This window comes from Cavia porcellus, unplaced genomic scaffold (assembly GCF_034190915.1).
Source record: "Cavia porcellus strain 051 isolate PalLab524CR breed Dunkin Hartley unplaced genomic scaffold, mCavPor4.1 scaffold_2, whole genome shotgun sequence".
NCBI lineage: Eukaryota > Metazoa > Chordata > Mammalia > Rodentia > Caviidae > Cavia > Cavia porcellus.
Window position 1 is genome coordinate 20,347,459 of NW_026947485.1, and position 14,475 is coordinate 20,361,933.

General features: G+C 41.0%; 1 protein-coding gene across 3 annotated transcripts in view; it reads left to right on the forward strand.

Annotated features, from left to right (window-relative positions):
- The window catches only part of Bzw2 (basic leucine zipper and W2 domains 2), a 52,183-nt gene extending 38,767 nt beyond the window's left edge, over positions 1–13,416 (forward strand). For all 3 annotated transcript variants that reach the window (XM_063239066.1, XM_063239067.1, XM_063239071.1), the window contains exons 8-12: positions 840–1,010; positions 3,997–4,143; positions 5,114–5,252; positions 12,182–12,304; positions 12,962–13,416. In XM_063239066.1, coding sequence (XP_063095136.1) covers positions 840–1,010; positions 3,997–4,143; positions 5,114–5,252; positions 12,182–12,304; positions 12,962–12,990 — 609 coding nt within the window. In that variant the 3' untranslated portion in view covers positions 12,991–13,416. The remainder of the gene's footprint in view (positions 1–839; positions 1,011–3,996; positions 4,144–5,113; positions 5,253–12,181; positions 12,305–12,961) is intronic.
- The last annotated feature ends 1,059 nt before the right edge of the window (positions 13,417–14,475 follow it).

Here is a 14,475-nt window from a genome sequence, read left to right on the forward strand (position 1 = left end):
TTGGAGTCTTTTTTAGGAATTTGAAAGTGAGAACTTTGAAAATTGTCTTAATTTCATAGTTGGGTGTTGAACTCATACACGATTAGATCATGACTCAATGTTGCTGAGCTTCTGCCAAGCTGTGTAGGGTAAAATGAAATGAGGTGAAAATCTGAGAACGAAATGGTGTGTTGCTCTTTTGGCGGAAAAAAAAAATCCATCTGAATTATGAAGATTGGTAGGGCAACTTTAGGTTAGGTCTCACTGTGACTTTGAGAACCACACCTTTAATATAATGGATAAGGACAAAATTCTCTGTGGCACCTGAGCTAGTGTTTTAGAATAATGGCAACATTTTCTCGGAATGACAGTAAAGTTCCTTAAAAGGATAGTAGTATTGTTTTTGTAATATCTGCAATCATTTGAGGATTACTGAAATTGACTGTTGTCTATCCACTTGTAGTTAGGAAAACTAAATGTCATGATTTCAATTGTTTTAAATTTAAAACAACTCAAGTACTATTTAAAATTGTCATACTTACCTATAATTCAGCAGTTTTAGTTCCATGTTCATACATGCCCCCATTGCTTAGAGCTAAGGACTGATAGGACTGGGACCTTAGAGTGAGTGAACCTAGTTTTTCTGAGTAGCTTAACATTCTCTGTCTTCAGAAGACTGCTTCACTTTAGAAGTTGTTCCACGCAGGACATATCCTGGAGATTTGTTTTGAAAACCACCCTTTGTTTCTTCTTTTCCAAATATATCTTCAGTGTTATTATAATATGAAAATTTTGCCCTTTATGCTTGCTGAAATTTGAATAGCTTCTTGTGTAACAGCCTCTTTCTTTTCATCTTCCAGGAACTCTTTCCTGTTAACAGGCAGAGTGTGGATCATTTTGCAAAGTACTTCACTGACGCAGGGCTCAAGGAACTTTCTGACTTCCTCAGAGTCCAGCAGTCCCTGGGCACCAGGAAGGAGCTGCAGAAGGAACTCCAAGAGCGGCTGTCTCAGGAATGCCCGATCAAGGAGGTGGGAGACCCCAGTCGGCCACAAAGCAAGGCTGGGGTGTTTCGCAGTGGTAGAGCGCTGGGCGGCAGCTGTGTGATCCCAGCAGTGATAGGAAAATGGAAGAAATTAGCGCGTAGGTCATGGAGCACAAGCTTTCCCCGCTCACAGAGACTGCTCTGATCGTCATTGCTGTAAACTTGTTCCTGCCATTTAAATTAGCTCCAAGAGTTGGCTCAGAATCCCCCATTTTATTACATTGTAGAGTGCACCAGAAATTAATGGTTATTTCAACACAAACGACTTACGTAACTGGCTGCTATGATTGTCAGAATATTTCACCTGACACATAGACTGAATGCTTACCACTAGAATACTCCATAATATATTTCTCTATTTTGTTGTAGGATGTCTGATCAGGTTACACGTTTTATTCATGTTTGCAATCAGTATGGAGTATTTTGTGCATCACTGGATGCACAAAGGAGTGCACAGGTTACTTTTTTGTGGTGCTAGGAATGAAAATCCAGAGCTTGCTTATGAGGCAAACCCTTTAGCACTGAGCTATACTCCCAGCCTCTGTGTGTCTATATATATATATATATATATATATATATATATATATATATATATATGCATAGTTTGTAAAGCTGTAGTTCTGTAGCAGTGACTGTCTATTAAGTATTGAAGATAACTTTATATTTAAATTTTTAGGACCTTTTACATGGCAACCCAAAGCTCTGTGAATAAGTCCTTTCCTTTTCTTGCTTATCCCTCAACCCCTCCCTTCCCCACCTTCCTGTGCCCTAAGCTGGTGGTAGTGAACCTGTGGCACACATGCTGCAGCAGGCACACAGAGCCCTGTCTGTTGGCACACGAGCCAAGCATTGAGTAACAGTTTTTTTTACTAAACTAAGACCTCAGGATTCAGGTTTAATTGCAGTGTTGGCATTTGGCGATAACTAAGTGGGTTTTGGGTTGCAGTTTGGGCACTCATCGCTGAATGGTTTGCCATCACTGCTGTAAGCCCTGCAAGGCTGAGGGCTGGAAAATTTCAGTTGATAACATCAGCACATGGAAGTGTTGAAGCAGGTCCCATGGCTTTGAGGTCAGCAATACACTCGATAATTTTCTTCAAGCCAGAGCATGTACTTGACCTTTAATGGGAAACTGAAGGAAAAACAAAACCCATGATGATGCTTTTTCATGCAAAGGTGTCACCCTGAACTCCTTAGCAGATGCATCCACTGTTGGTGTCACATCCTCATGGTCCAGTCCCCTCCTAGGGTGACTAAACACAGGAAGCTTCTGAGCACAGGAAGCGTCCACAGGGTGGAGTCCTGCTCTGCCATAAAGATGAACTTGAATCATTTGTAGGAAAGTGGATACACTTAGACCATAGAGTTAAGCAAAATACAATCAGAAATACAAGCTTAGCTATCACCTGGTTTCTCTTGTATGAGAAACCCAGAGTGAAAATAAAAGATAATAGAAAGGAGGGAGGTAGCTCACTCTCAGAGGGGAAGGGATAAGGACTGAAGAAAAAGAATTAGGATGTGGTACGTCCATGCACCAACTCCACGGAAGGAATGTAAATGTACTGTAAACCTACAGAGAAAAGAAAGAGACTCAAGAGACGAGGGGGAGAGAGGAAGGGGAAAGAGGAATTAAAAGGTATTACGAATGTTTGCCAACTACCCCTAAAGAATGTACTGTACATTGGGTACTGTACACTTATACTAGTAAACTAAAATATTTTAAAAGAATTTTTAAAAACTGTAACAGAAAAACTAAAGTTAAACTACTTGTCAAATAGTATACTTCAGATACATCATGGTTATTACTCAATTTAAGGTCCTAAACTCAATCTGTGTTTTTATCTCAAAAAGAATCAGCATTCTAGGTAAATATAATACATTATTAGGCTGATCTATATTGCATACTTGTAGAACTGAGAATAAGTTTACACATTTATGGATAATTCAAAGGACAAAAATAACCTGCTGGGTATTTCTGGATTGATGAGCGTTATTGTGTGTGTCTTGATGTTCCTCAAAGCCTCATATGCTTTGAGGAGTTGGCTGGATTGAGGTTGGGAAATACTGGGGTTGAGGATGTGGGGTTCTAAATTAGTCCACTGCTTGCAATGAACATAGTCTGAGTGGATTAATTTAGTCCATCAAAGGAACATTCCACCAAAAGGCTGGTGGCCTGGGTGGGATAAAAGGCAAAGGCAGGCTGGCTGCTTGCCGTTTGCTGCCTCCTGCCTGCCACACCATGAGCTGTTTCTCCTCTGGGACACCACCCTGCCTTGGAGCCAGATGACTGTGGACTGAACCCTCTGGGGATTTAGTCCCAACAATGAAAAAAGTAAGACAATGAGTATCAAATAAAGAGACTTATCTTTGTGCTTATAATTTATTTACAAATTAACTTTCCCTGAGAATGAGGCATGGAAATCAGCAGAGGTGAATAAACTGTGGGGAATGGACCTTCGAAAGTCAAGGAAGTTAAAACCAGCCAGTCATGTTGGGACACACCTGTAATTCCAGTACTCAGGCTAAAGTGGGAGAATCACAAGTTTGAGACCAGTCTGGTCAACTTAGCAAGGCTTTTACAATTTTAAAAGGGATGGGGGTGTGGCTCTGTGTTAAGGCCCTGGTTCATGTTTCAGTACCAAACCTCCTCTCCCCCAAAAAAGAAAGAAATTAAAAGTTGAGATCCAAATTCACAAGTGTTTGCCTACCTGAAACCCCAAGAGAGACAAACTGGCTCGTGTCCCTAGACTGCTGCAAAGGGGTTGCGCCATGTAAAACAGGACTCAGGAAACAAAGTCCTCGTAGTACACGCTGTCAGCTTTGGGTCTAAAAATAAAGCTGGTGTGAGAAAGAATTATGCTTTTTCTCTCTTCTTATAATCTGACAGTATGTGTCAGGAAAGAGGAAGTGAACGGAGTACTGAACCTATATCTCCATGCCCTGTTGCTTTCTGACCTGTCTGTTGAATACAGGTGGTGCTTTATGTTAAAGAAGAGATGAAGAGGAATGATCTCCCAGAAACTGCTGTGATCGGGCTTCTGTGGACCTGTATCATGAACGCTGTGGAATGGAACAAGAAGGAAGAACTTGTTGCTGAGCAAGCTCTTAAGCACCTGAAGGTAAAAGAGCCCATTGTGTCTCTTGAGAGCATGAAAGAGCTGGGTGTGGGGGGTATACACGTTATCCCAGCGCCTGGAAGGCTGAAGCAGGAGGATCACAGATTCACAAGCAGCCTGGGCAGCTGAGACCCAGTCTCAAAAAATAGACAGACAAAGCTTGGGTGCAGCAATTTAGGTCCCACCTGTGATTTCCCAGAATTAAGCTAAATATATACAATGTACTGTTTTCCTTCTCAATTTGCTGCTGCCTTATATGCTTCAGATATAGGAACATGGAAAATATCTCAGAATGAGTTTTTAGTAAAAATAATTGCAGAAAAATCCATGAGTTCATGTTTGATAGGCACATTAAAGGGAGATACAACCTAAATTACTCATTTTCTTTCTGTTGCATGTGACAAAAACTTAGAAAACCATAAATTCATAATAGAATGTATTGAGTATCTGATTGGCCCTAGGAAGTCAAGATCAAAGTCATGGAAAATGACTGTCAGTGTTTGTGAGACTGGAGGAGCCAGCTTTGAGGCTGTGTAGCTTAGGGAAGCTTCTTGGAAGACAGCATTGAACTGAGTAGGTCTCAAAGCAGGCAGGGCCCACACATCAGGGAGAGAAAGCCTGGGCCGTGTGAGATAAGGGGGACAATAGAAACAGGTGGCCAGTGAGGGCTGGGGCATCCCGAAGGAGGAGGCCGCTCTTCCAGAGCACTGACGTGGAGAAGGCAGCAAGGCCGACACTGCACACGGGAGGCACAGTGGGTTACCTTAGGGGGAGCTTCCTGGTTCATCTCCTTTTAGTGGATAATATGAGAAGCATCCACTGGGATGAAAGCAGTTCATTTTGATCCGACACAGTATGATAAGAAATCCTGAACGCAGCATTTTCCAGCACACCTCGAGGCTGCTCTTATCTCAGCAGTGTTGGCACCATAGCTCTTCCCCCAGTAACAGGATTTATTGTCCACCTGTTCTAGCAATATGCGCCCCTGCTGGCTGTGTTCAGCTCCCAAGGCCAGTCCGAGCTGATCCTCCTCCAGAAGGTCCAGGAGTACTGTTACGACAACATCCACTTCATGAAAGCCTTTCAGAAGATCGTGGTTCTGTTTTATAAAGGTATCCATCACGTTGTTCCAGTACTGTTTCTTGTTTCCTTGAAACCCTTTGAGGACAGACATGGGGTTAGGTAGAGCTCTCAGAGTTCTGTTTATGAGGGGCCAGCTGATCTTGAGCCTTCTGGTGAAGCTCTCAGACCATGGAGAGTCCGTGCACCATATGCATTGCCTCGGGTACTGTCCTGATTAACGCCTGGGCATTTCTCACTGGTGGAAGCTCCACAAGACCAGGATGAACTGGTTATTGTTTCTGGGATGGTGAAAGAATATAATTATATGGGATAATTGAGTCTGCTTTTAAATTTTAACAATTAGCTTTCATAACAGAGATTATCAAAATGCTATATATATTGTGTTCAGTCCCTTTTAAGTGTTATAAAGCTGACTTGAAATTGCTGAAATAATTAGCCTTTTCACTTGGCATTTTAGTCATTTGGCTCTGGTATTCTCTTATTTCCCAAAGAAATGGATATTTTTAGGTTTCCACATTTACTGCCTTTTCATTGCATTTATAAGGTTTGGGTTGTCATGACAACTGGCACTAAAAATGAATGCTAAAGGTTTAACTGATCTGTCTCCCTACCTACATTAAGAAAAAGATCCTGTAATATTCATTGGTCTGCATTCATGTACTTTTATGAAGGCGAAAAAGTGCTTAAGAAATACATTTTGAATCTTATATATTAGAGGTTAACAAACAAATGATATAAGAATTAAGTATAAAGTAATAGCAATTAAATATTTATTCTGTTTGATATGTACTGAAAATTGTTGTAAATGAAGATTTGGAATTTGGGGTATTAAAATCTTAACATTATTGCGCCAGGGACATAGCTCAGTGGCACAATTGCCTGCCTGGCAAATGTGAGGTTGTGAGTTCGATCCCTGGTACCAAAAAAGAAAAAAGAATCTTACATTATTGATGAACAGATATTTTTTAAATCTGTAAAAGCACTTCACAATGAACTTTTAAGTGCCCGGCCATATTCAGATACAAACACCTTGCTCACAAGTACTTGAGTGATTTACTTTTGCAGAGTACCCAGGTGTTCAGCAGCAATAATCGTATCAGCAGGAGAGTGTGAAAACCACTAATTCCCATTTGCAGTAGGCACCATTGAATCCTAATGGATGTTGTCCTACAATACCAGTGTCTTAAGACTAGGATGCACCGGATCACACAAAAGTGACCCATCAGAACCAAACTAGCAGATCAGGTTGCCCATCCACGCATGGTACCCGCAGCCAAGAATGAGAATCAGTCTGCTTAGCCACTTGTCCTCTGTCCGCTGCAGCAGCAGCTGGCTCTGTTCGTAAGACCGATGGCCTGTGCTGCAGCTCTGCGTTTGCTGTGAGAGCAGTCAGGTTTTTCCACTGCAGAGAACAAAACTGGTTCATGGAACAGTTTCTTTAAGGAATCCTTTATCCTTAAGTAGATAAACTTCACCCCAAAAATGTAGAAACTACTTATCAGCAGTGACATCTAGGTGGCATCAGAGCTACCAAAATCTTTCACATTTCTGGTCTTGTTCACTAATGCCAGCATCCCTCCCCATTGTGTTCCTGGAACAACCATCAAAAGATAACAAAACTTCATTTCCTGTTCTTCAATCCCAAATGCTAAGGAACAGGATGTGAAGTTATAAAGTAACACAAGTGGGTGCTGGGAAGTTGATCAGAAAGAGGCCCTGGCTCCTCCCAGCCGCTCGTTAATTCACCAGGCAGTCAGCTTGTAGAAAAGTTGAAGGCAGTGAAGTCTGTGGCAGGTGTGAGCAGGCCCAAGGAGACCGTTGTGGGAAGGATGGCAGCGTCTTGTTTTTTGGTTTTTTTTGTTTTGTTTTGTTTTTTAATTTTGTCTGTATTGGAGATTGCATCCAGGGCCTTCATACAACCCCTGTTCTGTTTTTTGAGATAGGGTTCTTTTGAGTTGCCCAAGCTGGACTTGCCATCTTCCTGGGATTATAGGCAATGTTGTAGTCAGGGACTGTGAGGAGAACAGTCAGAATCAGGACATGGAGTTCATAATATTATTTTATGATCATCACCCAGAGTTAACAGAAGAAACTGCAGGAAATCTATCCACAACATCAAAGACATAGAATATTTAGCCAAGGGCCTAAATCCCACAGCAATGTCCCACATGAGTCCAGATGAAGACCCAGAGCTCATGACAGTGCCTCCCACGAGTCCAACTGGAGGTCCAGAGCCCACAGGAAGAACTCATGCCAGTCTCTTTTATGGATCCATGCTGGGAAGGCCCAAAGGTCAGCAGTGGAAGCTAGGAAGTCTGTGCCAGCAGGATGAAGTCTGTGCTGGTAGGGTGAGGGTTCTACACTGGCGCCGAGAAGCCACACACAACAAAGACCAGGGCTGTCCTGAAAAGCACCACACCCATCCTCGCTGTCAACAGAGGCCCCGAACTCCTCCCTTGACAAGCACAGTCAGGTACCTGCCAGGAAGCCAGCATGACCAGTTCATCCTGGAGACCACACAGCACACGTCTTCCTCTCCAGAGCCAGGAAGCAATGCTCAATATGAGGATCAAAGTTTCTCCGGGAGAACCAATGGCTCAGTCAGCAACTGGAGAACTCACAGTGCCTCAGTGCCTCAGTGCATTAACGCCTTCCTTCTTGTCCACGTCTCTGTTTATGCTGGCAACTTTCCTCAGGTGAAACATGTACGCTCAGCACCGTGCTGATCCAGTTCTGCTGGCATTAAGACCACCAGTTCTTAATCCATAACAGGCACCGTACCCAGCTCAACATCATTTTTATTAAATGACTTTTTTTTTATTCAACTTCTTGGAAATGAAATCAGAAATCTTGTTTTTAAGAAATCCTAAAAATATGTCACTTACATATTAAGACTAAATATTATGTTCTAGATAGTTTCATAGTTTTCTGTAAGATTTATATATACAGTCTGTTTTCCTAAATGAAACAATTATACATTTTCTTTTGAGACTATAAGTCCCTAAAAGCTGATTATTCCATGCCACCATAAAGGATGTTGCATTGTTGTACCGTTTACCTCCATCTCTTCTTTTTTTACCAGTTTTTTACTTTGACATGACTTTGTTCAGTAAACATTTATCTACCAGCAAGCAGCCATTTGTACCAGGATGTGGGTGCTGTGTTTCTGCTTTATACACCTAAAAAGACTGGATGAAAATGAATTTTAAAGCACTTTTTTCCAACTCTAGCGTGCATTAGAATCACCTGGAGAATTTGCTGACCTGTAAATTCCACAGGTCCTGACTCAGAGTCCACAGTTGGGCCTAGAAATTTACATTAAACGAGCTTTAGCAGGTGCTGCTGTGTCTGAGCCAGATCCGCTGATAAGTGCGCTATGTTCCCAAAGCAGCAGACTCCGTGAGCACTGCAGCACAGTTAGATTATGTTTATTTCCATGTATGCAGGCACATTTTAAAATATTAAGATAGTGTCATTTTATCTTTCTTACATGCAGACACGTCTTTCCCAAGTTTCCAGAACTTGAAAATAATGCAATTTTAGTGATATAATTAACTTACTTCTGTATTTCAGTGTTACTTGTTGCCATTATTCAAATATTTGAAAATATTTTATGTAAGCATAAGAATGAAAGTGAATTAAACTATGATGTTTTGAGCAATGAATAAACTGATCATTAGTCACTTAGCAAAAATTAACTTTCTGTACTAAAACATAGATTTTTATATATCTAACTCAGGAAGAAAAAGTAAATCCAAAGTTAACTTTGAAATGTCACAGTTTTCACTTTTCAACATAATTTTTCCCCTTGAAGGTAAATGCCATAGTCTCGGCAAGTAGGTCTATATATAAAACTTAACTTTCTTGAGTTCTGTTTGATCTATCAGGGGTTTTCTTATGGGCAGTCCTTACTTAGATTAAATTCTGTCCCTCATGCAAATTCTTCTAAAAGGAGTTTCTTATTCTTGTCCTTAAAAGTGAGTCCCATTCTCAGCAGATATTCCTAGCATTCTTAGGGTGATTATTTTCAACTGTCCCTATGTGACATCCCTAATAAGAAACTGAGTTTTCTGAGTTCCAGGTGACAAAGCTGTAGAAATGACTAACATTTTGCAGCTTAGCAAGTCTCAAACCGTTCACACCATATTGTCTTTTATTCTCATGGACACCTAGATTTTAAACTTGAGCTCTACAAATTGAGAAATATACTTTTTATGGTCAGGTCCATGTATTTCTCCAGTGTGCATGTATTGAATGTGTGCTGTGTGGCAGGCCTTAGGGTGTTGAAAACAAGATGAGCAACTTGCTTAGCTCTCGACTTCCTGAAACTCAGGGTGCATAAGAAAGCAAAGGATTGCAGTCCCTGTGTTAGTTGTTAAAATAAGCACCCCCCCCGGGGGGGGCAATGTGAAGTGGGGGGCATGGTCGAAAGAACAGCCCACTGCAGTTAAAGTCCATTTGAAGAAGGAGAAGAAAAGCCTCCCAAGAGAAGCAAGAAATTTCACCAGCCTTAGGGATAAGTCGGCCTAATGGAAGGGAAAATCTGTATTATAGTCTGAGGAACTGTGTGCAAAGGTAGAATGTCTTTTTTCTTACTGTGCTTTCACTGTACTCCTAATATGAAAGATCTAAACAAACACTTAGTGATGTCCCACTGTAATGAACCTTTCTCCCCACTCTTCTGTAGTAGGGAGAAAATATTACCTCTCTTCATCATTCATTGTAACTCCTTGTCATTAGACTTTTCACTAAACAGAAATTGGACTTCTGCTTGGACTTTGTGATGTTCGTGTTTTGTCTTTTAAGTTGTCCTGTGTAGTTGCTTCAGTCCCTGTTTATTGTTGATTCCCTGGTGCTAGAAATTTGGTCTTCTAGCAAGTGTATATTACAAAGTTGGCTTCTAAGCACTCAACCTTGCACTGTTTATCTGGTTTTAGATGGGAATGCATTTGATAGGTTTTTCTTGTTGTCTTAGTCACTTTCTCCTGCCACCAACAACTCAGAAAAGAGGTTTATTTTGGTTCATGTTTTAGAAATTTTAGTGCTTGCATGGTTTGGCAGCATGGTGGGAGGGCCACGGTTTGCCGGAAGCTGCTCACCCAGTGACAGACAGGAAGCAGAATGAGTAAGGCAAGGAGCCGGGAACGAAACCCTTCCGGGTCACACCCCCAGGGACAGGCTTCAGACCACACCCGCCCTCCCATCATTCAGTCACCTGTCACCTCTGAGCACCTGAAGCACGTGGGGGGCTGCTGTATGTAAACCACAGCACCTGTCATTCAGTGTCATTCCACTGGCAAGTGTTGGCAAACGCAAGGCCCCTTTCTGCCTCTGTGGGGCAATAAAGCACAGCAGTGAGCTGTAGGCCTTGAAAAGGAAGCCTCACATAGTCTCTGCCACTGCAGAGCAGGCATACAGCTTTCCAGCATGTTCTCTGGATCATCCTGCATTCATTAGGGTGTGCACAGGAAGTACAGTTTGTTTTTACATGTGGTCACATCTCTTGGTTCTGTTTTTAAAATAGTAATAGCACAATAGTTTTATATAATTTATAAATTCAAGAATATGCATGCATAGTCAAAATTGTTTTATGAACAGAAGTTTAGAAATTACTGATCTAAATAGCAAGATCTTAAGATAGTTTGCCAGTTATATAAAAGAAGCTTATAAAAACCTGTTTTCTTGGAAAAAACCTGTACAAGATGATTTTGCACAGGAACAAGTGTGTCATTAGAATGACTTATCAACTTTGTGTGTTTCAGCAATTGTAATAGGTTAGTACCTCGTGGGGACCATAATAAATGTTTTTCATCTGCCTTATATCTCATTTCTCACTCATATCCCAAAAACAATACATAGACTATTCTTTTTATGTTCTTCTTTTCCTAACACTAAATAGAAGAACATGTGTTGACTGGTAACCTAAGTGTGTGTGTATTGACCTACACCATAGCCAAGAAGCTCACGTGGGTCAGCTGCTCATCCCTGGAGCCAAATGCCCAACAGACACAACTGAACAAGGAAGAGCTTATTCTTACTCAGGATTTCAGAGGGTGCGACCCACAGTTGGTCGGCTCCAAGGCAGAAATGGAGCAGGTTGTGTGAAATGAGGTGCTTGCTTCACAGCAGCGGGGAGGCAGAACCTGTGACGAGAACCTGAAAGAAAGCATCCAGGAACCAGATAGTGTACCCAAAGGTCACCCCTCTGATGCTCCCAGATACCCAGAAATGTGCTTCGGTCATCTGCTGGGTATTTCTTAATCCAGTCAGGTTGAAGATCATGATTTTCAATCACACTCATCTTTTTGTTTTATTTTTGGATTATATATTTATTTTAAACAGAATTTTACTGTATAGCTCAGCCTGGCTTCATCTTGAGATGATCCTCCTGCTCAGTCTCCCAAGTGCTAGGATTACAGGCATGCCCCACCGTTTTTGATGGTCACACTCATCTTTATATCTAATCATTAGTGCACAATCGTTAGCCTATCTGCATTTTTTTTCTCTTTGTCATGTCCTTCTATAAAAGGAAAATCCTCTTGAAAGAGCCATCATTTCAGATTACTCCTTCATCAAAACTTGAGTCTGAACTTGGCAAGATACCCTGTGCTCTAAACTGCTGGAATTGCTGATTCATTTGAAAATTACAAAGTAACCCTAACTCCTCCAGGCAAAATAGATTTCTAAGCCCCAGAAGCAACCTGTAGGCTTACATTGTATCATGCCTGATGAGTTGCATACTGTTAACTAGAGCACTTACGAAACCATGACAGCACTGTGCTGCCGGAAATGAGTTTGCATTCTTTCTTCCAGTACATTTCAGACTTAGATTTCTTTCTTTGCTAATAAAACTTTTAATATGAAAAGAGATTGCTTTTTATTAAGTTATTGAACCTGAAGTTGCTCTTAAACATGACATTCATGTGGTAACTTTGACATCTTTGACTTAAAATTTCAGCTGATGTTCTGAGTGAAGAAGCAATATTGAAATGGTATAAGGAAGCACATGTTGCCAAAGGCAAAAGTGTTTTTCTTGACCAGATGAAGAAATTTGTTGAGTGGTTACAAAACGCAGAAGAAGGTAAGGTTCCTTTAGTAGCTTTGATGGCCGTTTAGCAGATACTTTACCATTGTACTCTTGGGTCCCCGCCTCTTCCTGTGGATTTTAGCTTTCCCCAAACCGAAGTTCTCCATGTGTCTCCCATACTTTGCTTCTTCCTGACATCAAAGTGATCAGAATTCTCAGTGATACTTACAAAAATGAAAGAAAAGAAGCTCTCAAATCACCCATCCAGATGAAAGACAGAAAGATGGAGGAAAATCAGCAGATGTAAGAGGGAGGAAAGGATACATCAGGCTCACAAATCAGGGGATAGATTCTTTACCAGGTAACTGATATTTTAAAAGGTAAAAGGATAATTATGAGTGAGAGCAAATCTAAGAATGAAAGTTTATTTTAGATGATGCAAAAAATAAAAGGTGTTGCAGCCTCCAAAAATTGTGTGAGCCTGTGTTTAAAAGGCAGAGTTCGGTTCTTGTAAAGCAGAAACGCACAGGACTTTGCTGTCTGTACTCAGACAGACCTTAGGGTTAGACCTGTAACTATTTTGCTTCATGAGCGGTAGAAGCCTTCTGGGTGGGTGACAAGGTTAGTGGTAGTGGTGACTAGAAACTGTCATGATCTTATTTAGAAGCATCTGGGAGAAAATACCTGACTTCTGTCTCTCTTCTCTCCTAGAATCGGAATCAGAAGGTGAAGAAAATTAAACTGCCGGACAAGCACAGTATCTAGGTCACCACACCACACTTTTGATTAGGAATGCTGAAACATTTGGGAAGAGAAACCTGGCTTCTGCTTTCACAAAGGAAAAAATAAATAGGATAGGCTTCCCTTGTGCAGAGGGGAAATGGTTTTTCGTTTTTGTTTTGTTTTTACATGGAGCCCTGAGGCATCAGCTAGTACACTTGGGACTCTACCTCTCACTCTGTACGCTAACTTAAAGCCATTCAACGAGGAGTCCAGTAGGAATCGGAAATTAATTACTCAGCAGACTCCTTTTTTAGCTGTATTTTTCAGGTACTGTGTGGTGAACGCCCACTGGTGTCTATTACAGGGCCACTTTGGTAGTTGTGTATCAGCTCGTGTATGTGATTTGACAAACCAGTTTTTTAAAATAAATGGCTTTTTAAAAACCTGCGCTTACATTCTCAGAGCTTTTGTTTCTTTACCGTATGTGACTTCTTACACGCACAGCATTGCTGCAGTGCCAATTTTTCCTGACCAGAACGCTGAAAGATTGCCTTTTTTATCCATAAACACTGCTGTATTATTCTTATCCTCATAAATAATAAATTGCATCTTTATAATGAGATAGAAGCAGACTCAAAGTATATACACACATTGACACCATGAAGTTATTAACAATTAGCCATGCACATTATAGTGAGGAAAGCTTTTTCATTTTCATTAGCTCTATTTAGACAAAAACAAAGAACGTGTATGTGCAATCTTCCCTCACTCTTGAAAAACCTAAGATGCTGCTCCTAGCTGTACGAGGGAAGGGAAACATTTTATCTAAGAGTCAAGACTAAAAGAGGCAGCATTAGAACACTGCTCCCTAACATTGTGTTGGATCATCATATGGTCCTATCAGTTTCCTGTTCATTATCAGGAAGAACAAATCTACTTTGCCAAAGACTTGGTCACATCCCTAAATCTATAATGTGATAAATTCTTCCCACTTTTTAGACATGAAGCTCTTGATAAGTATTTTCCTTTGGGAGGGTGGCAGGTCATTAAGTCTCTTATCTGTCTGCCTTTCAGTTTATCTAAAAGTGAAATGATGAAGTTAAGGGGAAGTCATGTCATACAAGGTTTCTGAAATCACTTTCCTCATTATTGCGGGACAGTGACTTGAGAGGAGAGACTTAACTTTAGCTCACATTTTCTGACCTTGGCAGACATCAAGGCAGAAACTGCCTGGTGCAACAGCCTGGTGGAGAAAAATGCTCACGGCAGGGTGGCCAGCACCAGGTCATGTCTGCAGTGACCTGTGTGCTCCGTGACCTGCCTCTTGGGACCAGAACCCCACCACTTATCAACGTACTCGGCTGCTATACTGATTAGTGGATGAGCCCACTGGGTAGGAGAAAAATTATTTTTATCCTAAGTCTATTTTAATTCTTTTAAAAAGAGAACCTGGTGGTATATTTACGATTTTTTAAAAAGTATTTATTTTGGAAAACATTAAA